General features: G+C 43.8%; 1 protein-coding gene across 17 annotated transcripts in view; it reads right to left on the reverse strand.

Moving 5' to 3' along the window:
• Nucleotides 1–27,639, reverse strand: part of PCDH15 (protocadherin related 15) — a 617,117-nt gene that overhangs the window by 122,581 nt on the left and 466,897 nt on the right. For all 17 annotated transcript variants that reach the window (XM_072930869.1, XM_072930868.1, XM_072930871.1 and 14 more), the window contains 5 exons: nucleotides 23,195–23,401; nucleotides 16,867–17,001; nucleotides 14,502–14,651; nucleotides 5,931–6,124; nucleotides 1,635–1,767 (listed from right to left, as the gene is read on the reverse strand). In XM_072930869.1, the coding sequence (XP_072786970.1) occupies nucleotides 1,635–1,767; nucleotides 5,931–6,124; nucleotides 14,502–14,651; nucleotides 16,867–17,001; nucleotides 23,195–23,401 (819 nt within the window). The remainder of the gene's footprint in view (nucleotides 1–1,634; nucleotides 1,768–5,930; nucleotides 6,125–14,501; nucleotides 14,652–16,866; nucleotides 17,002–23,194; nucleotides 23,402–27,639) is intronic.

The raw sequence follows: 27,639 nt of genomic DNA on the forward strand, positions 1-27,639 counted from the left end.
GAGCCACAAGGTCCCCCCTGAGCCTCCTTTTCTCCAGGCTGAGCCCCTTCCCAGCTCCCTCAGCCGCTCCTGGGGCTCCAGCCCCTTCCCCAGCTCCCTTCCCTTCCCTGGCCACGCTCCAGCCCCTCCAGGGCCCAGAACTGGGCACAGCCCTGGGGTCCCTCAGCAGGGCCAGCCCAGAATGGGCTGCTTGGGGTTTAGTGAAACATTAAAGCAGATTGTTCCATTGGAGCTTCACTTTCCAACCACATTTAGATGCCATCAAATCCTTCAATTCTAAAACCTGCCAAGAGGTTTTTTCTGCCTCCAAAGATCCCTCAGGCCCTCAGCCACAGATTCCAGCACCTGTCAAGAAAACACAAATGTTTCTGTTTCTCAGCATGTTCCTGGCTCCTGCTACTCTTTGGGGCTTCCAAGCCCAAGTGTCTCTCACCAGGGGGAAGAAGGCTCCTGAACAACCTGTCCCTTCCGCTCCTCACTCCCTGCAGGCACCACAGATGTGCCAGGAGTTAATTGGCAGCACTGAGCTTAATTTAGTCATCCTCCCTCAGCACAGGTAACTCTCTGAGCTTAACCAGCCAGAATAATCCCAGTCTTTCAGCAGGAATCCATTTTAGCAGGAGCTTTCCCATCCACCTGCTGCAGTGAGTTAATCAGAGCTCCTTTATTTCACTACTGCTAAACACAGCATTAAGTAAGTTTCTGATCCCTCAAAAAAGCACCTCAATAAGGAGTTCCCATTTATCTCTCTATTTTGGGCAGTTGTTTTTTGGGCAGAATGCAATGCAGTAGATAAGGAACAGTAAATAAGTGAGGAGAAAACTGATTTTTAAACTATTGGTGCAACTAGAGGAAGTCTGGTCCTGCTGCATGAGGATGAGGGATGTTCCTGCTCCTGGACCTGGCCAGAAGCTGTTGCATGATCCCCAACCCCATGGCACAAGGTCCCACTAATCCTGGCCCTGGCAACACTGGGATCTCTGCTCCCTCTCAACCTGTTGTTACACACACCAAGGGGTAGAAATACTTTCAGACATTTTCCAAAAACGACAGGGTAGGGAAGGCAAATTGCCAGAAATCTTGCTGAAATTCCCCATGAATGAGGTGCTGAAGCTCCTCTGATCTGCTGGCCAATACACAGAGAGATTCTAACACAATAAATCACAGTCCTTTCAAGTTCCCAGCCACTCGTAGAATTTTTTTCTAATATAATTATCACAGAATCCCAGAATGGAAGGGACTTTGAAGATCAACTCATTCCACCCCCTGCCATGGGCAGGGACACCTTCCACTGTCCCAGGCTGCTCCAAGCCCCATCCAGCCTGGCCTTGGGCTCTCTCAGGGATTCAGGGGCAGCCACAGTTTCTCTGGGCAGTGCCATTTGCAGCCTACAGCATCTTTTAGAATATTTAAATCAAAAAAGAATAACAGAAACAGCCAAGTGAGCCCTTTTTTTCTCTACAGTCCATGTAAAAAGGGCTGCTGATCAAAATGAAACAATTTTCAAATCCCTTTGAACTGTCCCTTTTTTCCCCCTGGATGACAGGACTGGCTTGTGCATGGCATGGACACAGAGGGCAGGAAGGTGGAGGAGGTTTCAGCACCCTGAGGGCGTGCCAGGAAAGCCTGGGTACCTGCAGGTTTAAGAGAACGGCACCGATCCGCATGGCCTCGCTGACTTCCAGGCTGTACATCAGCTGTGGGAAGCGCGGAGGGCTCTGGTTGTTGGGAGGCAGCACCTCGATGTAAACAGTGGTGATGGAGCTCCTGCAGTGCAAGGGGAGAAAAAACCAGGCAAAACCAGTCAGAATCAATACATCCAATCCACGAGGCAACCCACAATGGCTGCTTTACACTCTGTGTGTTCTCGAGCTCTAACAGACTCCCTTTGCTCCTCTAAAAGTTTCAGGGCGTATTTTTCCTTCTGGATCAAAAGGAAAGCAGGCTGCTACATGATCAGGAAGAAAAGCTCAGTAACTTCCCCCAAAGCAGCCCAAAGTGGTGTACTTTCAAAAACATAGCAGTGAGATATCAGTGCACGCTCTACAAACAAACAGCTCCCGATGCGCTGTGTCCTCTGCGGGAGCAGCTCAAACTCCAGGCTGGGAACTGCTCCTGCCACACACAACAGCCACCCCTGGAGCATCCCTGCTGGCTTCCTTGGCTTGGAAAAGAGGGAGCAGGGAATGCTGGCAGAGAGGGAAATGCTGGGAGAAGAGAAGCACACAACTCTGCTGTGATGCTGTGGGTCAGTAATGCCCACTTGAGAGCAATAAATCCCATTTCAGAACAGTGGCAGTGCAGGAGGCTACAAACCCCTGGCAAACCCTTCAGCTGCACTGAATCCCTGTCCCAAAGAGACTGCAAACAGCATTCCATGTGGAATATTGAAGGTTCTTTGGGACACTGACACTGAAGACCCTGCACAGACCATCCTGTAAACCCACTTGATATCCAACAGCCTCAACTTAAGAAATGGAGCCAGGAGTCCCCTGGAGATGGGAGATTAAAAATCTGACTCCAAGGGATCTTCCTCTTGCCTCTCTGCTCCGTTATCCCACCTGCTTCCCCTCCTGGATGTCAGCACAACACCCCCACCCCAGAACAAACCCCTGAGAAGAGCAAGTGCTGTGCTGAAGGTGTAGCTTTTCCCCTCATAAATCCTTGGACAAAGTTGATGAATCTCAGGTTTTAGAGCTGCAGGAAAGAAAACAAAGGGATATGACCCAGTTTTTTTGGAGGTGGGGCAGGAAGAGGGAGAGAGAAGAAAATCATGGACCCAAAGAGCTGCTTCTTGCAGGGCTAGCAAACTCCAGAGCTTTTTTAGAGGGTCCTGCCCAAAATTACCAGAAATTTATTGTTTAAACAGCCTCTGTATTAACTGAGAGCACTCATTTAAGATGAAAACAATGCATTACTGATCAAAATTTTTAATTAGCTGCCCAAAGCTGTGGCTGAGCAGAGTCACCACGGTGCTCTTTGTGTTTCCCACTGCCCTTTCCCAGCAGGTTTTGGAGGTCTGGGTCACGGACATAGCTGGGCAGAGCAATGCCAGGGCTGAGAGGAACGTGTTGGAGACTCACACACCTCCTGGCCATGCTCTAGGATAAAAAACTGCTGTCCAGAAAGACAAATTGCACCCCCAGGGAAGGGACTCTTCCCCTCAGGGCACATCCACACACAGTGACAGGATTCAGTGCCAGGACACAGGGAATGGTTTCCCAGTGCCAGAGGGCAGGGATGGATGGGATATTGGGAAGGAATTGTTCCCTGGCAGGGTGGGCAGGCCCTGGCATAGGGTGCCCAGAGCAGCTGTGGCTGCCCCTGGATCCCTGGCAGTGCCCAAGGCCAGGCTGGACAGGGCTTGGAACAGGGACAGTGGAAGGTGTCCCTGCCCTGGCACTGGATGGGCTTTAAGGTCTCTCCCAGCCCAAACCATTCTAGGACTCTGGGAATAGGAAAAAAATTGTCTTCAAATATTTGAGGCAAAATCACAGGAGTAAAGTACTAATAGTCCACAAAATAAAAGCACTCTAACATTAAATGGCTTTTTTTTTTTGAAATTCCAATCCATTTTTTTTATTAACACCTTGCAGTTTTCCCACATCTTTTGTGTAGGTTATAGCCCAGTTAAGGAGCTGGCAAATCCTCCTTTGGCATGGGAAGGGGAAGGAGATGGAGCTGAGCCAAGCACTGCAGCTGGTGTTTGCAGGTGAATACACAGAGACCTGTACAGCATTTGGGAACTGTGGAGAGCTCCCAAAATCACTCCAGCATGGAAAAACAGCTTTTGTGCCCCACCAGCTGACTGAAAGTCAACTGCATCCCCATCTCTGCTTAAATTACCTCCACGTGGAATCATGGTTTGGGTTGGAAAGGACCTTAAACTCATCCAGTGCCACCCATGCTATGGGCAGGGACAGCTCCCACTGTCCCAGGCTGCTCCAAGCCCCAAAGTCCAACCTGGCCTTGGGTACATCCAGGGGTGCAGGGGCAGCCACAGCTGCTCTGGACAATTATAAAATTGAGGATGAATGGATTTCCATCCATGTCTACCAACCTATCTTGACTTGATCCAGCAGAACCCTGTATCACCAATGATATGAACCCCATGTCCAGGAATCTGAGGGATTGTGAAAAGCTTAAAGTCTGGCCTGAAATTGTTTGATTTTACAAATGCTGTCATTTTTATTTTTTTTTTCTAAAAATAGAAATCATTGTGCCTCAATATAGGAGTGGACTGTGCAAGGAAAGGGTGAAATCTCTAGCCCTGGAAGGTTTCAAGAAACAACTGGATCTGCCACTTGCTGTGGTTTACTTGACAAGGTTGAACTTGATGATCTTGATCAACCTTAACATCTCCATGATATCTCAATAACTTACATGAATAATTATAATTAATAACACTCAACCCCCAAATCTCAGTTAGGACACAGCTACCCACCAACATTTTAAAATGTCATTCCATGCAAAAAAAACACAACAAACCTACACAGAATTCCAAATTCTGATTTAAATTTGTGTTCACTAAGGCTGCAGAGCTACAATACCTGAGCCAGGTTCAGTGCTGGGTTTTGCTTTGTGCATAAGGAAGGGGAGAGACTGAAATCCAGCCACTTTCCAGGTGACTGGCTATACTGGCAAAGCTTCCCACTTCTTATTTGCCTTGAAGGCATTTTTAGAGAAGGAAGCACAGGCTCCCAACATCCATCCTCAGAAATACATATGTTTAGGCAACACAAAGATTTCTCCAGCACAAAAGGAGCTGATGGCAATCAGAGCTGTAGTGTGGAGCCACACCATGGGGATCTCAGACTCTCTGAAGAGGAAATACTGATTTTTGGCCTTCTCTCTGAAGCACTACACAAAATAAATGCATAATTGTCCTCAGTCTTCTCCTCAGCACTACCAGCAGCCTGCTACCAGCTCAAAAAGGTTTATCAAAAAAGCAAGCAGGAGGAAAAAGAGAGTGAAATTCAGCCAAGGGACTGCTACCAGATGTTAATTTCATGAACAACTTAGCAAGTTGAATGGACACTAATTATAAAATATGTGCACAACAGCATGAGCTGCTTTCTTGGAGGCATGATAGCAGCAACAGGTCCTGAGGAAAATCCAGTTACTGAAATCCTGGTCTTGTATTTTATTTCCTTCTTACATTTCCCATTTGAAGAAGAGGTTTCCGCTTTACTATTGTGGGAGGTTTAAATACTGGAACCTCCTGTTCCCTCCCTTTGGACAAAGAGGTTGCCACATTATCAATATCAAGCCCAGAACACAAGAGACATTTTTTTTTGTTCCCTGCACACCTTCATGAAATGACATTTTGGCACATTTAGAATGCAAACTCCACAGACACAGATAAGCAGGGCTTGATACCTTTGCTAGTTTCTGAACATATAGATAACAAAATAGTTTGGGTAAAAAAGGACCTTAAAGATGATGATGATGTTCCCCTCCCTGCTTATATCCTAAATTTGCAGTCTGCTCTTCTTTTTCATCTGGGGTACAACAGAGCTAATTCTGCCCTTAAGAATTTCAGTCTTAGCAGGGACACTGCACATTCTATACCTAGAGAGGTTCTCCAGCTCAGCAACCCCATTCTTTGGGATCCTTTTTGCATTTTCCGAACAAAAAGAATCTCCCTTCTCACTTGCTGTGTTCCTTCCACCCCTTTACCTCAATGAATGCACGGACATGCACAGCGACAGCACAACTGGGAACTTTTAAGTAACAGCCCACAGCAAGCAGACAAAATCATGAAAATGCAGTGCCGCAAGGGAAATACCATTAAGGACCATGAAGAGCAAGAATTCTATTTTTCCAGAACAGAGGTGTGGACTAGAAATATGGGGGTGTGAGGTGTGGCCCGGGTGTCACTGCTGAGCTGCTGGAGTAATGAATCACTCGTTAGGGGAGGCACTAATTACCTTCTCTGCGCAGGGGGGGCACTGTCCGATGCTCTGACGGTGAGGGCGTAGGAGCGCCCCACTGCCAGCAGCACTCCTGGAGCGATGGTGATCAGCCCCGTGTGCTTGTTGATGGTGAAGTCTCCCTGGTCCCCAGCCAGGATTTCGTACACAATCTGCCCGTTGGCTCCCTCGTCAGCATCCACGGCCGTCAGCTGCAAGGCAAAACCACAGTGTTATAAATGCAAATTTGTCCAGCCAAATTAAAATGAAAAAATAAAATATTTATTTTGCAATCAAATTCTATCTGGCCAGTCACAAGGAAAGAACAGAGCCGAGCCCGGAGTCGGCCCTGGGTGTGCAACAAAGAGGTCAGCCTCAGCAGAGGTTTTCCTCTATGCCCACACACCTCCATCCTGGCACAAGCGGTTTTTATAGGGAAAATTCCACCTGAGGCCAAGATTTCGGCAGTCAGTCTTTTCTTCCATTCAGAGTCCATAGGTTAATAAGATTTTCTTTTTTTGGCAATGAAGAAGAACAATTCAGTGTCCGGAGTTGCTGAATCCCTTGATGAAGTTTACTGGAACGCTGCATTCACATGTATCTGCCCGAGGATTTCCATGATATCCATCCCAGGTCGTTCACGCGATGATCAGCGCCTGGTGTCCCCGTATCTCTCCAGACATGGCCCATCTCCTGGTGTCCCTGGAGCCCAACTCCTAGCCAAGCCACACTCTCTTACTTGTAAATCAGTTTACAATATACACCCAGTCTCGCCTTCAAGGGTTGGGGGGCTAATACAAATGATCATAATCTAACATGTATCCAATATTACACATTTTATACAAAAAATGGTGCGAATTATGTTTACTACACATAACAACAGCGTCAGCAGGGGCCACTTCCACAGCCTCTGGGAAGGATTCGGGAGGAGGAAAGGGGAGCTCGGGCAGCTGGAACTCACACAGGAATTTCTAAGCACTGCACAACAAAGATACAGCTGAAATGAACAGTAATAGGTGTAAAACCATTATGAAGTAGAGAAAAACTGTTTGCTAAAGACTGCAAAACAATTCTTTTAAGATACAAATTAAGAATCTTATTTAGACTGAGTTTACTCTCTGTGGGTTGGAATATGTATGATTTTCTCTAAAAGCACATGGGAGAAGATGACGTTTTTTGTCTTCTTTGATATCTTTTGTCTTTCAATAGTAATGAAAGGTTTGCATTTATTTCTTTCCCATCCTTCTCTCCACTTTTCCAGGTGACAGCCCTGGTAGTGCCTGGAAGTCTCATGTCCAGGCCTGGCATTCCAAGCCCTCCTCGTGCAGAGCTGGAGAGCAATGTTTGTGTTCATATGCACCTATGGCTGTGGCAGCCAAGTGGAAGGGAAATGGCAGCTGTTCCCATAGGGATACACACTTGGAATCGTGGAATCATTCAGCTTGGAAAGTCCTCTAAAATGGTCAAGTCCAACTGTCAACCCAGCACTGCCAAGGCCGCCACTAACCCATGGTCCCAAGTGTCATGTTGTCTTTAAATCCCTTGAGAAAAATCTAAATCCTGGTATTGGACCCAAATTCTAATGGTGAACATAATGAAATGAGGGTTTTCTCCCCTTCCCCTGGGAAAGGCAGTGAGTTTATCCCATTTCTGTAGTGAGCCACACTAAATCAAACACACACTCAGCCAGGAATTAGAGCCCAGGGAACAGATTTGCTTTTAGTGAATCATGGAAGAAAATCCCAGAGTGGTTTTGGTTGGAAGGGACCTTGGAGTTCATCCCATTCCACCTCCTGCCATGGGCAGGGACACCTTCTGTTATCCCAGGTTGCTCCAAGCCCTGTTCAACCTGGTCTTGTCTCTTCCTCCTTTAGGAGCTGTTTTGCTGATACACAGGTTCCTCAACTGACTTTCCATTCCACAGGATATTTCCTCAAACAGCACAAGGAATGACATCAAGTGGTCTGAACAGCACTGGAACATCCAGGGGCCACAGCATCCAGCTGTGCATCCAGCTGTGGAAGCATTCCAGCAGTGGAAGTAACAGGGAGTGATGGCATGGGAGTGATGGCACCATGGTGTCCTCTGCTGCTCCCGACTCCAGGCGAGCAGTAGGAGGTGGGGAATGGGAAAGGGCACCAGCAGGGGTAACAGCAGAGCTTTCCTGGGATGTCCAAAGTAATCCCAGGCTCTGGAAGGATCCCTGCAGGGATCCCAGTGTGAGGGTGAAAATGCAAAGGTCTCTGCCTTGGCTTTCCTGACACAAACACTCCTGATCTGGGGCAGCAGGGATGAAGGATGGCAGTGCTGGATGTCAGAGGTGATGGAAAACCTCAGCACCGACTGCGAGGCCAAGGCAGGATCAACAGCCACTCCCTGAGGCAAGCCCAGCAAACAGCAGCCTCAGCCTGTGCCTCTGGGTGCCTCTTGTCACCTTGTGACATCTGGAGTCAGGGACAGGAACTCCCTGGTGGCCCTGCCATGCTAGCATAAAAAATCATCTATGGGTCCGTGTAGCATCACATCAACTTCAGCAGCTCACAGCCTCCCACAGCACCACCCAAGGCTGCCAAACCAGCACCCAAAACTGCCAAATCACCACCTACAACTGCCAAACCAGCATCCCAAGCTACCAAATCACCACCTAAAGCTGCTAACCACCACCCAGAACTGCCGAAGAAACACCTACAGGTGCCAAAACACCACATACAACTGCAAACCACCATCCAATACTGCCAAAACACCACTCAAAACTGCCAAATAAACACCTAAAACTGCCAAACCACCACCTACAATTCCAAACCACCACCCATAACTGCCAAACCACCACCTGGAACTATCAAAACACCTTTGCCCAAAGATGTCTGAAGATTCAAAATAGCAGAAACCAAAACTTGCCACTAAAACAAGAATAAACCCCAGAGCTGCAATATCTGAGTTAATCCCATTTGCACACACACAACACTGAGCACCAAGGGGAGGATGTGAATTCATGGAATGGTTTGGGTTGGAAGGGATCTTAAAACTCATCCAGTTCCATGGGCAGTGTCCACTAGACCAGGCTGCTTAGAGGCCCATCCAGCTTGGCCTTGGACACTTCCAGGGAAAAACTCAGGGATATAACTGGTTTCTAAGATAATCTTTTATGCACAAAGGCTCATTGAAATATAAAATTTCATTTAGAAAGTCATTAATATTCTCCAAACTGAGAATTAAGCCCACAATAGTTTTAAAAACAAATCTTAATTCATCTCCTATAGCATTTTGGAACATATTGTATAGTGAGCATAGGATAAATGCTTGAAATTCCCCAAAAATCATGGAACAGAGGTCATCTCCTCTTAAAAACTTAAAAATAAATAAATATTTGTGTGAGTTTCTTTTTTTTAATCTACCTCATTCTCTTATTTCTTTTAGAATTCTGAAGGAGCCGTGATATGAAAACTGCAATTTAATCACTCTTTCTATAGCTTCTATACATACCTGGGTGTGCTAATTAACCTTGCAGAGAATAATTATCCACCCAAGTGACAGAGCTGTAAAGACCTTGTCTATTGAACTTCAAAAGTAACAGAAACACACACACAAAAAAAGTATAAATAAAGCCTTTATGCAAAATACAGGGTCCTGAGGATTTAATGGCAGGATTTGGAACCAGGCCAGTTTTTACTGTGACGACATGAAAAAGGAAAATTAATTGACTACACAAGCACAGAGACGAAGAAGGTTAATTAAACCTACAAACACAGAATACTTGGAAAGAGATTTGAAAAACATTTTGGGGGCAAAACCAGGAATCAAACCTGGGATTAAACAGAATTAAAGTTTAACTGCTGCCATAATATATGATTCCAGAAATCCCATCTCCAGCTGTCCCAGCACGATAGAGCTCCATAGTTAACAAGATTTAGAAACAGGCTAAAATGTAAAGGGAGATGAACAAAACAAGGTTTCATTTATCTGCCAAGAAATTTTCTTCCAGCAGGATCAGCTCCATTGCATCATCATTAAATGTACTAAAAGTTTGGCAAAATTGGTGTGGATTCTGCTGCAGCAAGAAGTGGTTTTCTTGGGAGGAAAGGGATACTTAAGAGTGGTTTTCTTGGGAGGGAAAGGAGATTTAGAAGTGGTTTTCTTGGAAGGAAAAAGGAGGTTTAAGAGTGGTTTTCTTGGGAGGGAAAGAAGATTTAGGAGTGGTTTTCTTGGGAGGAAAAGGAAGTTTAGGAATGGTTCTGTCGGAAGGAAAAGGATGGCCTTAAGCTTACAAAGCCACATCTTGGTTATGATATAAACCCTGCTCAGACTCACTTCACTACTGGAGGAAACTGGGTTTCAATGTTTGACTTGGAACCTTCTCAGAGCAACATTTGTGGTCACCTGGCCTTTGACAGATAAAGTGGTGACCAACATTCCCAGCAGCTTCCACCAGATTCAGTGTGACGGGAAAATTCAGGATTGTTATAGAGATATTCCTGAACTTGAATCAACCACACATCATGATCTCTGAGTAGGTTAAAATACTTTCTCATTATCTCCTTCAGACATTTCATCAAGCCTCAATCCATTATTTTTTTCCTTGAGTCTGCAGGGACCTTGGCTGAGCAATGCAAACACAGCCTGGTTTTGTTTTCTCTCTCTGCTAATCAGGTTTGCTTTGGAGCTGGAAATGAATTACCTGATGGACAGAAAGCAAAAGGTTGCAAATAAACATGTAAATAAAAGATGAAGTGTGGTTTGGAGATGAGTTCTGTGAGGATTGTTTTAGGGAAACATTCAGGACTGGTCAGGCATGGAACAGGTCACAGCCCCAAGGAGCGTTTGGACAACATTCCCAGGGATCCACAGGGTGGGATTGGCTGGGCAGGGCAGGGGTTGGATTCCCTGTAATGTAAATGGAATTCCATGAACATTTCAGGCCAGTCCACAAGTTTTCCTGTAAAGACAAAACAGAAAAAAAATCTCCTCGTGGGCCAAGATGGATCCATGACCTCTGTGGGTCCCTTCCAGCTGTGGATATTCCATGATCTTAAGATTTCCACTAAACTGCCCATGGCAGGGGTGGCACTGTATGGGCTTTAAGGTCCCTTCCCACCCAAACCATTCCATGAATTACATTTAAAAGCAGTCCACAAGTTTCCTGTAAAGACAAAATACAGAAACTCTCACCATGGGCCTAGATTTAGGTGAATAATATTTTTTTTCACCCTCTGTCCCTTCCCAGCTCTCCCATTTTCCTCCTCAATATTCCCTATTCCCTGCATCCTGAATATAAAAATGAGAGCTGTCGACAGAAAAACAGTGGATTTAAATTACTGAGATGAAATTTTGTTGCATTGCTGCTACAAACTCCACCCATCAGTGTGTAACTCATTTCAATACCTGAGTCACAGCAGTGAAAAAATGGAAAACTTGTCAGCAAATATATAATAACATAAAAAAGATGGAATTAAGTACTTTACTAGGTTTACTGTTAATAATCATTCTAGTGACAGTTATTATTTACCACATTTAACACTTTTAAAGTACAGATTTTTTAACTGAGAAACTCTCAAGGAGCACAATAAAATACCTATGAAAGGAGAAGGAAAAATGATAAATTTTCAGGCTGAAAGGAGCAAAATACACAGACATTTAAACTTAACTCTCCTCAGCAAAGCTCTGGAAAAATTTCACAAGTACTGAGAGGAGGGAACTGAAACAAAAATAAAACCTGGTTTTGTCACTTCTCTGAAAGGTGACAGGGAAAGAAAGAAAAGTCTTTGCTCTAATCATCCAGGCAGAAAGAAAAAAATGGGGGGAAAATTGAATTCAGATTGTAATGAATATATTTGCCTGCTATTGGTGATAATTTTCAAGCAGAACCTAAGAATTTTAAAATTTCCTTTATTTTTTAAGAGTGCACAAGACAGAAAACACAAATAAATTAAAAGATATTGTGTTTTGGGGCTTTTTTCAGGAGTAAAATCAAAACAATGTCCCACAAAATGAGGCAGCAGGAAAGCATATACTGGGGTTATTTGTCCATTTTATTTGTACATTTTCCTGCAACTGCACTCTGGAAAAAAATATAAGAAATGTAAGAATAGTACCCTAAGGATAATAAAAGCCAAGTGACTGAAAATCAGTCCGATTATTATAGATAGTTATGAGACTGTTAAGACATGTGGAGGTCAGTGTTCTTTTTCTAACCTGCTTTTCTCTGATCAGACAAAGTGGTTTTATGAACTGATTTTCCTCTGGGAACTGTCAGAGATGAGCATCCTCTCCCAGCAGAGGATCCCAAAGGATGCTGACCCCAGGAGGGAGAGTGGATTAAAAGGTGACTTTGCTCTTCATGGAGACAAGAAGATGAGTACCCCTGGAAATCACTGTCTCAGGGTTCAAAAAAATGGGAAAGAAACTTCAGTTTGGCCTTTGAGACTGTCTTTCTAAAGCCTTTACATATATGAAGTACACATATATATTTATAGGTATTTTATAGCTACAGATTGAGCAACCTCCCAAAGAGTGCAGCTGCCCAAAATAATGATTAGGGAATCATGGAATGGTTTGGATTGGAAGGGACCTCAAAGCTCATCCAACCCCACCCCTGCCATGGCAGGGACACCTTCCACTGTCCCAGGCTGCTCCAAGCCCTGTCCAGCCTGGCCTTGGGCACTGCCAGGGATCCAGGGGCAGCCACAGCTGCTCTGGGCACCCTGTGCCAGGGCCTGCCCACCCTGCCAGGGAACCATTCCTTCCCAATATCCCATCCATCCCTGCTCTCTGGCACTGAAAAGCCATCCCCCCTTGTGCAGAGTCCCTCTCCATGTTTCCTGCAGCTCCTTCAGGCCCTGTGAGGCCACAATTTGGTCACCCCAGAGCTTTTCCTCTCCAGGTGAACAATCCCAGCTGTGCAGCCTTTCCTCCCAGCAGAGCTGCTCCATCCCTCTGCCCATCCTGGTGCCTCCCCTGGGCTCTCTCCAGCAGCTCCAAATCCTTCCTGTGATGGGCCCTCTATGAAATCCTAAGACCTCACCCTTTGCTTTTCTTTTTTTAAGTGGGTAATTGAGAAACTCATCTGGTAATGTGGGTTGAAATGTGTTGAAAAACAACTCTTCTCCCAAACCAGCCAGATTTTTTTACCTCCTCCCTCTGACCAGATTATAAACTCAGAAAACCTGCAAGTAGCCATGTACTGACTGTACAGTCAGAAGCATGGATGTGGGAAAACCTCACTCTTTAATTTAATTTTTTTAGCAGAGGCAAACTAAAGGCCCAACTTCTCCATTATTCCTTTCCCAAATAACCTGTTCTGGTTCAGTTTTCCTAAGAAACATGTCCTCCTGTTCTTTGAGAGCCTCCAGGCTTGGAATATGTTTGCAGCTGCAACACCAGGATGTGTCTGAGGAGCTGGAGAGCAGCACCTTCTCTCTGAGCACAGAAACACTTCAGCAGCTTCAGACAGGCCCAGGAGCTCCTCTGCTTCATCCCAGCTATCATTAACACACCTCAGGCAGCTCAGAGCATCCTCAAGGCCAACTTTGAGTAGAAAGCATTTTTTTTTCCCCAGCAGAAATCTCATTTAGCAACATTTTCTGCCTCGTGCTCCCTGGCTCCTTCAGGACAACAGTATTTGCTGTCGTGTTTCCACTCAGCCTTGTGCAGCATTTTAAGGAATTTAACTAAGCTTCAATTTTTTCTCTGTCCCTCAAATCTTGCTGGAAATGACGCTGTGGCTGTCCCTGATGGGAACACTCGTGGCCTAAATTGATGAGGGGACAAAACAACACAAAGGAAGAGCCAAAGATGCAAAGGCACAAGTACAGCTCAAGAGGGACAGGAGGGACAGAAAATGCCATTTTCTGAACCATCTCCTCAGCACTGCTACACTGAAATGAATTCCTGATTACAGTTCAGAAAATGGCATTTTATACTTAAGTCAGCTGATTAATTTTCTTTTCCCAGTGTTCCCACTGCCTTCAACCACTCTGGAAAGCCACCAATGGCATCTTGTCTTCTCATCCATCTGCACTGTCAGCACTCAGAGCAGGGCTGAGATCTTGGAGGAATTACACAAAAAGAGGCTTTTTCCTTTAATGTCAGTGTCACCAGGATTCACCTCCAGTCCTGCACTAAAACATAAATCAGTGCTGGTGAAATCTAATTGAAACTGCTTTCTCTGGGCCTGTGTTCAACCCATTTTTCATTGCTCATTTGCTCTACAAACAAGCTTGCAAAAACCAGCAGGTTTTCTGGCATGGGAAAACACTCTCTGTTATGTCCTACTCCACTGCTTACCTCTTTCTCCCAAAATGTTTTGTCTCAATGTCCCACCAGTAAATGAGAATTTTCTTTTTCTTTTGAGATTTTTCAGCTGAAATTTTTTTGTAGAACCTCAGAGAAAGCTGCTGAGCTGCAGCTGTACAGCTAGAACAGGCCTGATATTTAGTATTAACTATTTTGAATAGATATTTAATTATTGAATTGGTTGCAGACAGACAAACTTCATTTCCAGCTGGTTTCAATGCATTTCCAATTGAGATGAACAAGGCCATGAACTGCTAACAAAAAGCGAGTTAACAAAGGTAATAAAAGCCCTGAAATTACCTTTATGACACCTTCCCCAGGCTTCATATCCGTATAGATCTTGACACTGTAGGAAATGTTGGAGAAGGTTGGGGAATTATCATTTGCATCGATCACCAGGATGTTGACAGTGACTGGGACACTCTCCTGGACTCCATCAGAAGCTGTCATCTTCCAAGGGATAAAAAAAAAAGCAAGACAAGAAAGTATTTTAATGGTTCTATGTACAATTCCAAGAGAAAACCAATCCCAACAGAAGAAAATATAGGCTGACAACCCAAAATCAGCATTTTGTTTCTCTCTGCATTTACAGTTACAGGAGGATTCAGCAGAGCTTGAGCCTGCATGTGCATTAGCAAAGCAAACACTTCCACACCTTTCCAATGTAGAAGTGAGAGAAAATAACTGGTAATTTTCCAAGGATGGGGTTGGGATTGGAGATGTTGAGTTCATGGAGTCTCACCTGGGTATCACCACACCCAGGAGCTCCGTTAAACCTGATGGCTCAGGTTTTAGCTTTTATATTTTTCAGATTCTGTGCTGTCTTAGTGTGCGGGTCTGGGCCTCACATTAAGGGATGGTGAGCTCTCTTCACAGAGCAGGGAGACAAAACAATTCCTTCCCTAGCAGGGACCAAGGACAAATGATCCAAATCTCAGGCCCAAGAGCACAAACAACATGGGCTGAAGAGAGAAAAACAAGCAGGATGGGACTGCCTGGGCTAAAGCTGGAATTGGACAATGAACTCCAAGGTGCCAATGGAGCAGAACTGATCCCAGTGAGAGCCCCCGTGAGCTCTCGTGCATTTTGTGACCATTTTGGTTCATCTTGGGTGCAGCCCTGGCTGGGCTCTTGTGCTGCCCAAGGTGGATCCATTGAGGAGATCCTTTTAATAAATCCCTGCTTTATTCTCTAATTCTGTCTGGCTCTGTTCTAGGGCAGCCTTCTCAAGGCATCAGACCTCCCAGACAACATTTTAAAGTCGGAATTACAGAGCTGGAGGCTCTTCTCATTCCACAGAGGAAATCTGTGCTCTCCTTTCCAATTAAAATGGACAGAAAATAGGGAGGCACAGAGTGGGAACCCCTGGAAAAGAACTGGGTTTTCCCACAGCCCATTTCCAAATTGCTGTAGGATTGTTAGGGGTTCACCCACAACCTGAGGGAATACTAAATCCATTTAAGCTTTTTTTCCCCTCTTTTTTTTTTTTTTTTTAATACTTCTGGTTGTGATTTCTGTCAGCCTATTTTTTTTTAAATTTATTTGGGACAAAAATAAAGCAAAAAGCCCAAGTTAAGGCTCATGTTCCTGGCTCTGGGGATGAGGAGGAAAAGGCAATGAGAAAAACAAGACCAGGAATAAAAAAGATGGCTCAGATGCTGCAGTGGGATGAGGATCAGGCACCAATTCTGGGGCCATGGAGAAGGTGCTGGCAGGAGAATCTAAAATGCTGCTCTCAACCAACTCATCCTTCACTGCTCTCCCTCTTCTGGGCAGCTGATAAGCAAAGTACTGAGACATTGTGCTGATTGGATAAGGCAATTACATTTTCGTGGGGGCAAAAGCCCAGACAACATCCTTAAGGCATGGTAGTATTTTGTTAACAAAGCAGAAGGCAGAAGACTTTATTTACTTGTAGCTCTATGGATGCAGAGTTCATTTTGCAGAAAATTATATTTTTAATACTGTACTGTATTTCTTATTAATACAATATTAGTAAGAAACAATAAATATTATCTATTAATATTAATTAATTAAAATTATATTATTAATATAAATATGTTGTTAATAATAAATAGTGCATTATAGCATATATAATATAATTATTGTAATATAATGTTTTGTATCAGTTATATTATAAAGAAAATCCTTGAGTTGATCAGCATAGAATCATTAATTCCTTTTAGTTGGGAAAGATCTCCAAGACTGAGTCCAACCATTACCCCAGCAGTGCCAAGGCCATCACTGCCCCAAGTCCCCAAGTGCTCTGTGCTCACATCTGTTAAATCCCTCCAGGGATGGTGCCTCCACCACTGCCCTGGGCAGCTGTGCCAGGGCTGGACAACCCTTTCAGTGAAGAATATTTTTCCTAATATCCAACCTAAACCTCTGGACACCTGTCAGAGACACAGAAATTATGCCTTGTTTTCTTGTATTCTCCTTTCATTAATCTGTGTCTTTGTTGTTTTACGTCTGAGCGAGATTTTTGTGTCAGGAATCATCATTTTTCCATTTGCAAAAAAATAAACAACACGGTGCTGATGTCTGATGGAAATTTACACCCTTGCCACCGTGGCCACTATAATGAGCAGACCTTTCAATTTTGCTATGAAACTTGGAGATAAATAGTTTTTACATGTGACAGAGTTGTATTCTTTTAACTTACAGAGAAGGTGTAGAGCTGCTGGACCTCCCTGTCCACAGGCTGCAGCAGGGTGAGGTAGCGGGTGATGCCACTCTGAGTCACAGTGAAAAACGTGGTGTAGTCGTTCAGGAAGAGATGGAGCTGTGGATCCTTGGTCTTTCAACAATATCAAGGGAAAAAAGAGCATTTTATTATAAATTCAGAGGGATATTAAATCGCCAATTCAGTCTCCAACTCGCTGCAAATGCTTGTTTATGTTGAAACCTAAATAAGCACAAATGCTGTGACTAAAAATCTAAAAAACTGTAAAAAAAAGGAAAAATTCTCATTGCTGGCCCAAAAATCTAATCTTTTTGATGAAATATGTATATAAAAACCACTAGAGTAAGAAAATCCAATTGCAAACAAGTACCTGTAGTGGTTTTAAATAAGTGCCTTTTTTCCCCCATAAACCAGTACTTTTAAAGCCAGACACAACTTAATATAAGAAACCGGAATCAAGCATTTATCTTCATATTAAAACCCAAAGAAGTTGAACTTGATTAATCAACAGAGCAATAAAACAGCTGGGGTGGTGCACTGAACAAAGAGAATGACACGTGGTGAAGTATTTCAGGAAATAGAGGCAGCTCAGGGGGTCTTTTTAGGTCCCAGAAAGAATCCAAATGTATTGATGCAGAATTAGCAACCTCTCAGCTTTTTTGGGGAAAACATAATAAATGAACTGAAAAGTAACATTTTAAGGTAAAAAGCCTTGTAACTTTACTCATGGCTTCTTGAGGACTTGGGTCACTCCTGATTTCCACCTCTTTCGAGGTGTTTTTGAGTTATTTAACTGATCAGGCTCTACATGAGTTAAATTTTCAAACAAACTACATTTCTTTTTGTTGCCCACAGTATTCCAACAACTTTCTGTGCCCTTGTCCATACTCTGGTTAATTTAACCTGACTTCCTGCTGCTCTCATTCATGAGGTACAGAGTTTATTTCTGTTGGTAGGGGAATACAAATTCCAGGAAAATGCAAGAGGCCGGGAGACAAGGTCTATAAAAACTGCTTTAAACTGCCCCAGGAATGCGGAGGTGAGGAACTAGAGGCGTGGTACAAGTAATGACAGAAAATCCAGGATTTTACCAGCTGCTTCCCAAGGTCATTCCACAAATCCCATTCCTACAGAGGAGGCCCGTAGGGAGAGCTAGCTGAATTCCAGAAACAATCCCAAGAGCAGAAAAGCTGAATTCAGCAAAAAATCCCCAAAGGAGCATTACTTCTCTGAACTCTTTCTGAATCCAAAGCTCTTGTAGAAGAGTCACTCCATTAGTGCCATTCCTGGAGGATTAAAACCCTTGGGAGCACAGGAGAGGTCCCCAACCCTGACCTGCACCAGGTGGCACCACGACAGATAGAAACTGCTTTAAACGAGCCCAAATAAAACCCCCAAAATGCAAATATTCCACAATTTAAATGAGAAAACATTCCGGGAAGCCATGGGAAAAAGTATCCAAGTGTTCCACACCAGTGGTTCCTCAGTGCCCAAAGCTGCAACTGCAGCTCCCAGGAAAATGAAAATCCATTTTACAGCCAGCAATGCAAACAGCAACCTCTTAATTCCAGGAAAACTTAGGTAACGTAATTGCCCATAATTGCTCACTTTATAGACATTATAACATCCATTAAGAATTTAATTTACAAAACCCTAGTTAGTGTTGCAGTTCTTGCTTCCATGTCCTTTTGAACACTAATAAACAGCACTTTTTTCCTGATTTATTCCTGAGAAAAAACAGTGATGGAGATCCCAAACACTCCTGGAGTAAGTAATGTGTCCTATTCCTTTGCTATCCTTGTCTTAGAAATATTCTCCTAACATGGAAGGTAATTGCCTTTACAGCAATCAATGCCTATTTTACCGCCTCCCAGGCATGTCAGTGCCACAGAGCAATTTATTCTCTTCATCTGGAAAAGGGCTTTGTCCTTTTCCAAGCATTGTTATGCTTGGACATTATTACCAGGGATATTTGACATTATTGTCAGGGATCTTGGACATTATTATCCCATTTTATGCTGCCTGAACAGTCAGCTTGGCTTAACTGAACATTTCATGGGAGAGAGAACAACTCCAGCTACACTGCCAACAAAATTTTCAATAATTATTTTATAAAATAATTTTATTTAGGGGTGTGGATTTCAGCATGGTGATTTCTGGTGACATTATTGGGTCATGGAGACAAGGCTGGTCTCTGATAAATTGTTTAACGTGGAATTTTAAGTAGAAAATGATCACAACCCACACAAAAAAATTCACATGCAACCTGCAAGGAGCATTTCAAACACACAGCTCAAACCTGAGGTACTTTCAAATTTTAAAAAAGCATTTTTGTGATAATCAGGATGTCTTTGAAGACTTGGAATAATTTAATGAACATTAATCAACCACAGTGCATGACTTTATGCCCTAAATTGGGTCCAATGTGTTTAAATGGCTCTTTGCAGGCTTCACAAACCAAGGGACAGTCCCAGCCTCAAACACCATCAGGGCAGGGAGAAATGAGGGAGGAAAGGAAGGAAGAAATCACACAATTAAACCCAAAAAAGGTGTTTGGCACACAAAACACCCAATACCTACAGGGAAGGCACCTGGTGGGACCTACAAAGGAAAACACAAAATGAACACTTGAGGAAGAACAAACCTGGGACTGAGGGACAGCAGAACATTTGGGGGATTCATGGTTACAGACAAAAAAAAAAAAAAAAAAAAACCAAAACCAAAACCAAACAACCAAAAACAAACAAAACAAACAAAAAAAAACCAAACAAAATCCCAAAAACAAACAAAATGAGACACAGAAAATGCTGCACCCAATAAACAAAGACTGGACTCAAGTGTGTTCTGCTTGAAGAATCTCTGAAGAAATTCCTGCATGGACATGGATGTTCCATTCCTTCTGCTCCTCAAATCCCACCAGGGGTTACAACTCTGCCCAGAGCAAACAGTTTTCTAAAAGTGATGAAGATGAAACCAAAACTATTTGGGACAATTATGACATTGCCAAGACTGAGCAGACAAGGGTATTAATTCTGTGCATGTTTCAACAATCCCAAAAGTTTTTGGACAGGGTCAATTTGGTTGTGAAGTTCTCCAGGGCAGCCAGAACAAGTTCCAAGAGTACCCAAACTGCTCAGACTTCCTAATTTGCAGCACAGACCTATCCCCTAAAAGCTGCAGTGACAACAAAGACACTCTGATGGCACCGCTGAGTTTTCCAACATTTTCAAGTGGAGGATGATCACCACTGAAACATCCATGAGAAATTTGTTTTGTTGGAAAGGTGTTTCCAGCAACTGTCTGCCTTGTTTCTGGATGAAAGGAGAAAATCTTTCCCACATTCACCTGGAAAATCTGAGATCCAGAGCCTTGTAGAGGGCAAGCAGGGGGAATTCTGTCTTCCCAACACAAGAAAGGTGTGGATCTGTTGGAATGAGTCCAGAGGAGGCCATGGGGGGCTGGAGCCCCTCTGCTCTGGAGCCAGGCTGGGAGAGCTGGGGGTGCTCCCCTGGAGAGGAGAAGGCTCCAGGGAGAGCTCAGAGTCCAAAGGGGCTCCAGGAGAGCTGGAGAGGGACTGGGGACAAGGGATGGAGGGACAGGACACAGGGAATGGCTCCCACTGCCAGAGGGCAGGGATGGATGGGATATTAGGAAGGAATTGTTCCCTGGGAGTGCCAGAAGGCAGAAACTATGAGATACTCATCCTAAAATAATCAAGGAAGAGAGACAGTGCTACAGGAGCAGTTCAGTGTTAATATTTCTGGTTTTTGTTAAGTGGAAAGATCAAAAAAATTTTAACCCCAATCTTTAAAAATGGTAAAGGAATGAAAGCAGCTTTTTGGTTTTGCCTTGATCTTCTGTTTGTTTTAATAATGATATTAATAGGCTGTTTCATTCTGTGAAGGATATTTCCTGAGTTGTTACAACTGTTGGAGTGTCACAGCAGGACTGCCCCGGGTCAGCAGAACTGTCCCCTAGAGAGAGCACTGACTGCAAAACAATTTCAAACAAAAACTGGGAGTGATAGAAACAATCAGGCAAATATCAGAGAAAAACACTTTGGTATTTAAAATGCTTCAGGTCTCCTGGTTTAAAAAAAAATATTTTTCCTTCTCTAGATATATTATTGAAGATTCCATAGCCTGCAGTTGTAGCTGCATTTAAAAGTTATTCTATATATTACTTGCTCTGCCTGCTTGAGACAAACCTGCTTGCTTGTCTTGCTGCCAAGACATCTTTAAGTAAAATTCCTTCAAATGCCCCACAAGTTCTCTGAGAAAAAATAAATATCCAGAGACTCACAGAATGTCCTGAGGTGGAAGAGACTCACAAAGATCATTAGGTCCAACTCCTGGCCCTGCATGAGATAAGCCAGGAATGCCAAGGCCAGCTTGGATGGGGCTTGGAGCAGCCTGGGACAGTGGAAGGTGTCCCTGCCCATGTCAGGGGTGGCATTTTGAGGTCCCAACCCACTCCATGATTGTTACTCAGTGCAGCTTTACCACCAACCCTAACCACTGGATTAATTAATCCTCTCCCATGGAAACTGAAGAGGAAGGAAAAAAAAGGCTTGGGAAGCCTTATGTAAAGAGCTCTCAGCTCACACAGTTTAAGTTTCTCATCTCAGCTTTGGTTTGCTCAGGTCTTAAGGTACTCCTGTAGCTTAATTTAATTTATGCCATTTAAACAGAGCACTTAATTATATCAGCACTTGGCAGTGCTGCTCTACTGAAAGGTCTGTTTGCAATGTCCCATCTATAAATTAATTTCTGCAAGGTTTATAGCAGGACTCTGTTACATTCCCACAGGGTTTCAATTTGGAGTGGGTTTTGTTCATTTTTTTCCTCAGACACCCAGTTAAGTGAGCACCTTCTTTCTGCATTTACCTGAGGACATGGTGTCATTTTAATATTTCAATTAGCAGGCAGAATTAATTTATGTTTGACCAGGGTCACCACTGGGAGCTGGGATGCACCAGGTCAGAGGGGGTTTGTCTCAGTGTCTCATCAGCAATCTTTAAATTTAAATATGTTCTTAAATACATGAATTTACTGAAGTACAATGAAACCATCAGGACTCTGAAACCTGCAGAAGTTAATGACCATTACATCTGCCAACAATCCCACCCTGAGCTCCCATCCAGCTCCATGAGGAGCAATTTTAGGATTTGGCCATTTTATATGGGAGCTCTATGCAGCTGCTGCACTCCCAGCTGGAATTCTGTGAATTCTCCTGCCCATAGCAGGTTAGAAGCTCCCAGTGAATCCCTAGCACATGTACTGAAACACAGGCACTTCCATCTGGTCCTCTCACATCCAAATTACACCTGCATCATGCCACGGCTTAGGAAAGGGCTGTGCATGAACCAGGTGATGCCAAAGGAACAGGAACATGGAATATTTCCACCTAAGGAGGAGGCTGATCCCCTCTAGCTGCAGGCAGATCTCTGTGTGCCACAGAATCCCAGACTGGTTTGAGTTGGAAGGACCTTAAAGCCCATCCAGTGCCACCCCTGCCATGGCAGGGACACCTTCCACTGTCCCAGGCTGCTCCAACCTGGCCTTGGACACTGCCAGGGATCCAGAGGCAGCTACAGCTACTTTGGGAATCTCACAGGGCTCCCCCCACCCTCCCAGGGAACAATTCCTTCCCAATATACCATCCATCCCTGCCCTCTGGCAGTGGGAATCCATTCCCCCTTGTGTCACTGCACACCCCTGAAAAAGCTCCTCTCCATTCATTTAGATGCGAATCCACCTGAGTTTCTTTCTCTCTCCCAGCGACAGCAGAACTCCACAACAAGAAGAAAGCCTCAAAATAGATGTTACTACTTGGTTACTATTCCTCTGGAGATGCCTGACTTCTACTCTGAGTAATGTTACATCAAAATCTGGCAGAGCAAAGAATGCAATGAACTTTCAGCCTCCTGCTGTTCCTCCTGTTCCTCTTCTTTTTGGTTAAAATGAGGAATTCCTTTCTCTCTGAGCAACCTTCTCCCATTTCCATGTTGTGGGGCAGGCTGATCCCTGTCACATAATGCATTTTGATTCCTCTGTGCACTGAGCATTCAGCACCTTGAACAGAACAGAGTATTCCAGAGAGGCGAGCAAAACACAGATCAGAAAAAACCCACTTCCAAGCCTATCTGAACTCAGAACGAAACCAAAAAAATGTAATTAAGGTGATATATTTTTTTTGTATTTGTGGATCTGAATAGGTTTGTCTCAATAAAAAAAAAAAAAAAAAAAAAAAGAAAGAACTTTGAAACTAATAAAACTGCAACCACCCCAAAATAACCAACTTGTACCTCTTCCACGTCGTTGTCCAGCACCACGAGCTGCAGGGGGGAGGTCAGGTTCTGGTTGTCCGAGATGGTCGTTCCCACCGGGGAGGATTCCAGGATGAAGCCCTCGTAGGTAGACCTTGTGAAGTAAGGCTTCTGGTTGTTCTCATCCAGGATCTCGATGTGGAGATTGGCAAAGGCAGGGAGAGGATGGCCATTGTCTTGTTCAGCCTAAAAAATCACCTTATTTGTCAAAGGTTCCCAGTTATGAACAGTGACTGGGGATGGTTCTACTTAAGGGTCGTAATTCAGTTAAAAAATTGACTTTTTCTCTCAGGTCCCCCTAGTATGGAACTCAACATGATGGAAAAGAGAAATACCAGCTAAAAACTAGCTAGGAGACAAGAACAGGATCACCTTCCATCACAGTCACATTTACACAGCCACAAAAAAACCCAATCCTTGTGCAAACACAGCTCCTTAAACTCTCAGGATTGAGACTTTTGGAAAAATCTGAGGGATGGAAGAAAACTAGGAATGCTGATTGGGATCTCACAGCAGCAGCAAGAGAGTTAAACCCAGAAGGTTGGAACAGCACACATGGACACATTTGCTTCCTCTTTCCCCAAATTCACCGCTTCAGTGCCATATGAGAGGGATTTTAGTTTGGATTTTTCCTATTTTAAAATCCCACACTGGTTTGGGTTGGAAGGGATATAAAACTTATTCCATTCCACCCCAGCCATGGGCAGGGACACCTTCCACTGTCCCAGGCTGCTCCAAGCCCTGTCCAGCCTGGCCTTGGGCACTGCCAGGGATCCAGGGGCAGCCACAGATGCTCTGGGCTCCCTGTGCCAGTGAAGTTGTGGATGTGTCCAGTAAAATTCTTTCCTTCCATGAATAACCCCCACATCTCAATGCTCTGCACCTTCCAGGAGTCACTCCCTGATATTTTTCACCTGATTTACTCTTATTCTCAAACTTCCTAAAGATAAAAGAACTAATTGTCCACTCCAGGGTGCTAATAAAAACATGTGATCCTGCTTTCTTTTCCTGTAACCTCCCAACCAACAACTAATTAAAGCAAAGAAACAAGGGAATTAGGAGATGAAAAGTAATTTGGTCTCCAGTTTATAAAGAGCAAACCAGCTTTAATTACAGTCCTGAACATGACACTACAGCAAGACAACAGCAGGGCATTGAAAGAGGGCTTCCTGTTCCTATGGCCAAAATTTGTATTCCCCAAATCTGGAATGCACACAGACCCTGGATCACAACAGAGGGATTCCTAAATTCCTGTTGTTAACAGGACTTTCTGTTTGCAGAGGTTTTACTTCTAATCTGGTATTTCCCCCCTTTCAAACAGATAATTCCTCATTTTCCAAATCCAGAGTCCATGAAATCTCAGTCTGGAAAAATCCCTTTGACTTCATCAAAGTTTTTAAACATTTCTTATTCACACACCTTTTCTTGGTTGGAAAAATGTTAATTCCCTTTGCTTATAAAACAACAATAATTCGGTAATGATAAAAACGCTATTAAATAAAAAGTTTTAAAACCTTCTATTCCAAATAAAAATAAATGTAAGCAAAAAAACTGTTATTTTCTTCAAAGGAGGTAATGACACCTTAAATAATCCATTAAAAAATCATTCTCAGTTTTTAGGAAAAAATTGATTTTTCTTTTTTAAATATATCTGGATTACTCTTGAACAACAGGAAAAAATGCCCCAGGCTCCAGTCCAGTTGATGCCTCACTGAATGAAAACAAACTACATGGGTCAAAATCAACATCACCAAAATTACCTGGCAGGACTCTGGCACCTGACCCAGGAAGGTGAAACTCAAAAAATGTCCTGAGATGGAATTTTTGCCCAAGTTAAAATACCCAGGAAAAGTCTGCTCCTCAAGCAACACAGACTGCTGGGATTCTGTTTTATCAGCAGATGCATCATGGAATCACAGAATCCTGGAATCTTTTAGGATGGGAAGACTTCCAGGATCACCAAGTCCCAGCTGTGCCCAGTGCCCACCTTGTCCCCAGCCCAGAGCACTGAGTGCCACCTCCAGCCCTTCCTGGGACACCTCCAGGGATGGGCACTCCAAAGCTCCCTGGGCAGCCCCTGCCAAGGCCTGAGCACCCTTTCCATGGAGAAATTCCTGCTGCTGTCCAAGCTGAGCCTCCCCTGGCACAGCTTGAGGCCGTTTCCCCTTGTCCTGTCCCTGTTCCCTGGCAGCAGAGCCCGACCCGCCCTGGCTGTCCCCTCCTGGCAGGAGCTGTGCAGAGCCACAAGGTCCCCCTGAGCCTCCTTTTCTCCAGGCTGAGCCCCTTCCCAGCTCCCTCAGCCGCTCCTGGGGCTCCAGCCCCTTCCCCAGCTCCCTTCCCTTCCCTGGCCACGCTCCAGCCCCTCCAGGGCTCTCCTGAAGTGCTCTTCCCTACAGGACTAACAATGGTCGTCCATCATTAAATACTCTTTTCTTCTGCTTTTCCAAGTAAAATGGGTCCCTTCTTACCCCAAAATTTCCACACAACCCCTGAGGGTTCATAACAATGCTTAATGTTCTTTGCTATAAAGAGATCCTAAAAAAAAGGAAAACAACAACAACGAACAACAGAGGGTCTCAATCTTCTGAACAGCTTGAAACACCACAATAATGGCCTTGCTTCAATGTCCAAGTGAGCCTGGAGCTCATTCTGGGATAAAAGCAGGAATATTCACCCAGGAAGCTGTTTCAGACTTTGTCGAAGTGCTGGAAATTACACATGGCCAAACACAAAGAGAGTTGTTTGCTCCCAAAATTGGACTTCAGATTTGAAACCCCAGAGCCCAAAATAACAAAGCAAAGGAGTCCCTTCCTCACTGAGCACTTCCACTCAAAATCACTTCAGCTTTCCTTCATGTTCACCAGTCAAAATGATGGATTCATTTCATTTTTTTTGTCCAAAGACACCACTATTTAAGGAAAAGACGGAAGCTTTGCAAACAGCCACTTCTTTTTGCCTTTTGTTTTAAACAAGGAATGTTGTATTACAATGTGAGGAATTGATTTGCTTTTAAATGTTCCATGAAATCAGTCCTAGAAGCAGCACCTGACTACAAGCAGAACTCAACACAGCCCCTTCATAACGCTCCAAAAATATAAAAAAAAGCCGTAACATTGACAATTTTTGCTCCAGTGCCCCATTTCTTGGGGTTTTCCTTTGTGTGGTGGTTTGGGGTTTTTTTGCTTCTTTGTTTTGTGGTGGTTTGGGGATGATTTTTCTGCTATTTTTGGTTTTGTTGTGGGTTTTTTTTACGAGATGTAGGTATACCTCATGAGAGTTGTTCCAGAAATTGAGTCCTATATTGAGAGTGCAATTGCCCTCACATTGCCCTGTTAAACACTTGCCTGGACTTGCTGGCCAAAGGTTGTTTCCTAACACATATTTCGGAGAACAAACAGCAAACAATTTACATTTTCTTCACCCAGAAAGGCACTGGTATGTAATCCACAAAACATTTGAGTTCCAGTCCTTCAAAGAAAATATTTTAGTGTCAAAATAATGAGGGATCTCTCAAATAACCCCAAGGATATTACCTTCACACTTCTACCAAGTCACAAAAAAAAGCAGCACAGGATTAGATTCTGGTACAACTCAGTAGTTAAGAGCAGCTAAGGGAAAAAAAAACAAAACAAAACAAAAAAAAACCAACAACAACAAAACAAAATTATGTGAAATGTGTTAATTCTCACAGATTATTTAACTGCTTTATTGCATCATCTGTGCTGAATCTGCTTGTATTTATAGTGTCCATAATTTTATCCTTATGTAAAGTGCCTGGAGATGGCAGAAAAGCAGTTCCAGGAGGGATGGAAGAGGTGAAGAGTGAATGGGTGGCTGTGAGAGTTAACAGGAGATTCACTCCTTGAAAGCAGCAGATGAAACAGTTCCCCAAAAAATGAGAAATTAGAGCAACACAAAAGGCTCCCTCATGGAATTACAGAAAATTCCAAGTTGGGAAAGATCCACAGATATCACTGAGTGCAATTCCAAGCTGGGAAGAACCCATAGGGATCAAGTCAAGCTCCTCAGCACTGTCCAGAGCTGGAATATTCTCCAGCCAGTTCCCAGTGTCCCCCTCTCACTGCCAAAACAGCAGGTCCTGTCCTAGAGAAACATCTAAAAGAGAGCAAAACATGATTCCCTTACATAAAACTCAGAGTTCCCATTTCTCCATGGAATCCCAGAATCCCCTTCAGCAAGCCTCCATCCAAAAAATCTGTCCTAAGGTGCAAGGAAATGGAATTGTTTGAGCTAAGACACATCCATGCTGCTCATTTTCTCCAGGACTACAGAGTTATCTGAAGTGTAAAATAATCTAATTAGGAATAAATTAAAAAAAACCTCACCAAATGGGAGGTTTGTCTTCATGCCAGATCTTTTATCTGATAAAAATGGGGAGGTCCATCCCTGAAAGCAGGGATGGA

The sequence above is a fragment of the Taeniopygia guttata genome, chromosome 6 (genome assembly GCF_048771995.1).
Source record: "Taeniopygia guttata chromosome 6, bTaeGut7.mat, whole genome shotgun sequence".
NCBI classification, from domain to species: Eukaryota; Metazoa; Chordata; class Aves; order Passeriformes; family Estrildidae; genus Taeniopygia; species Taeniopygia guttata.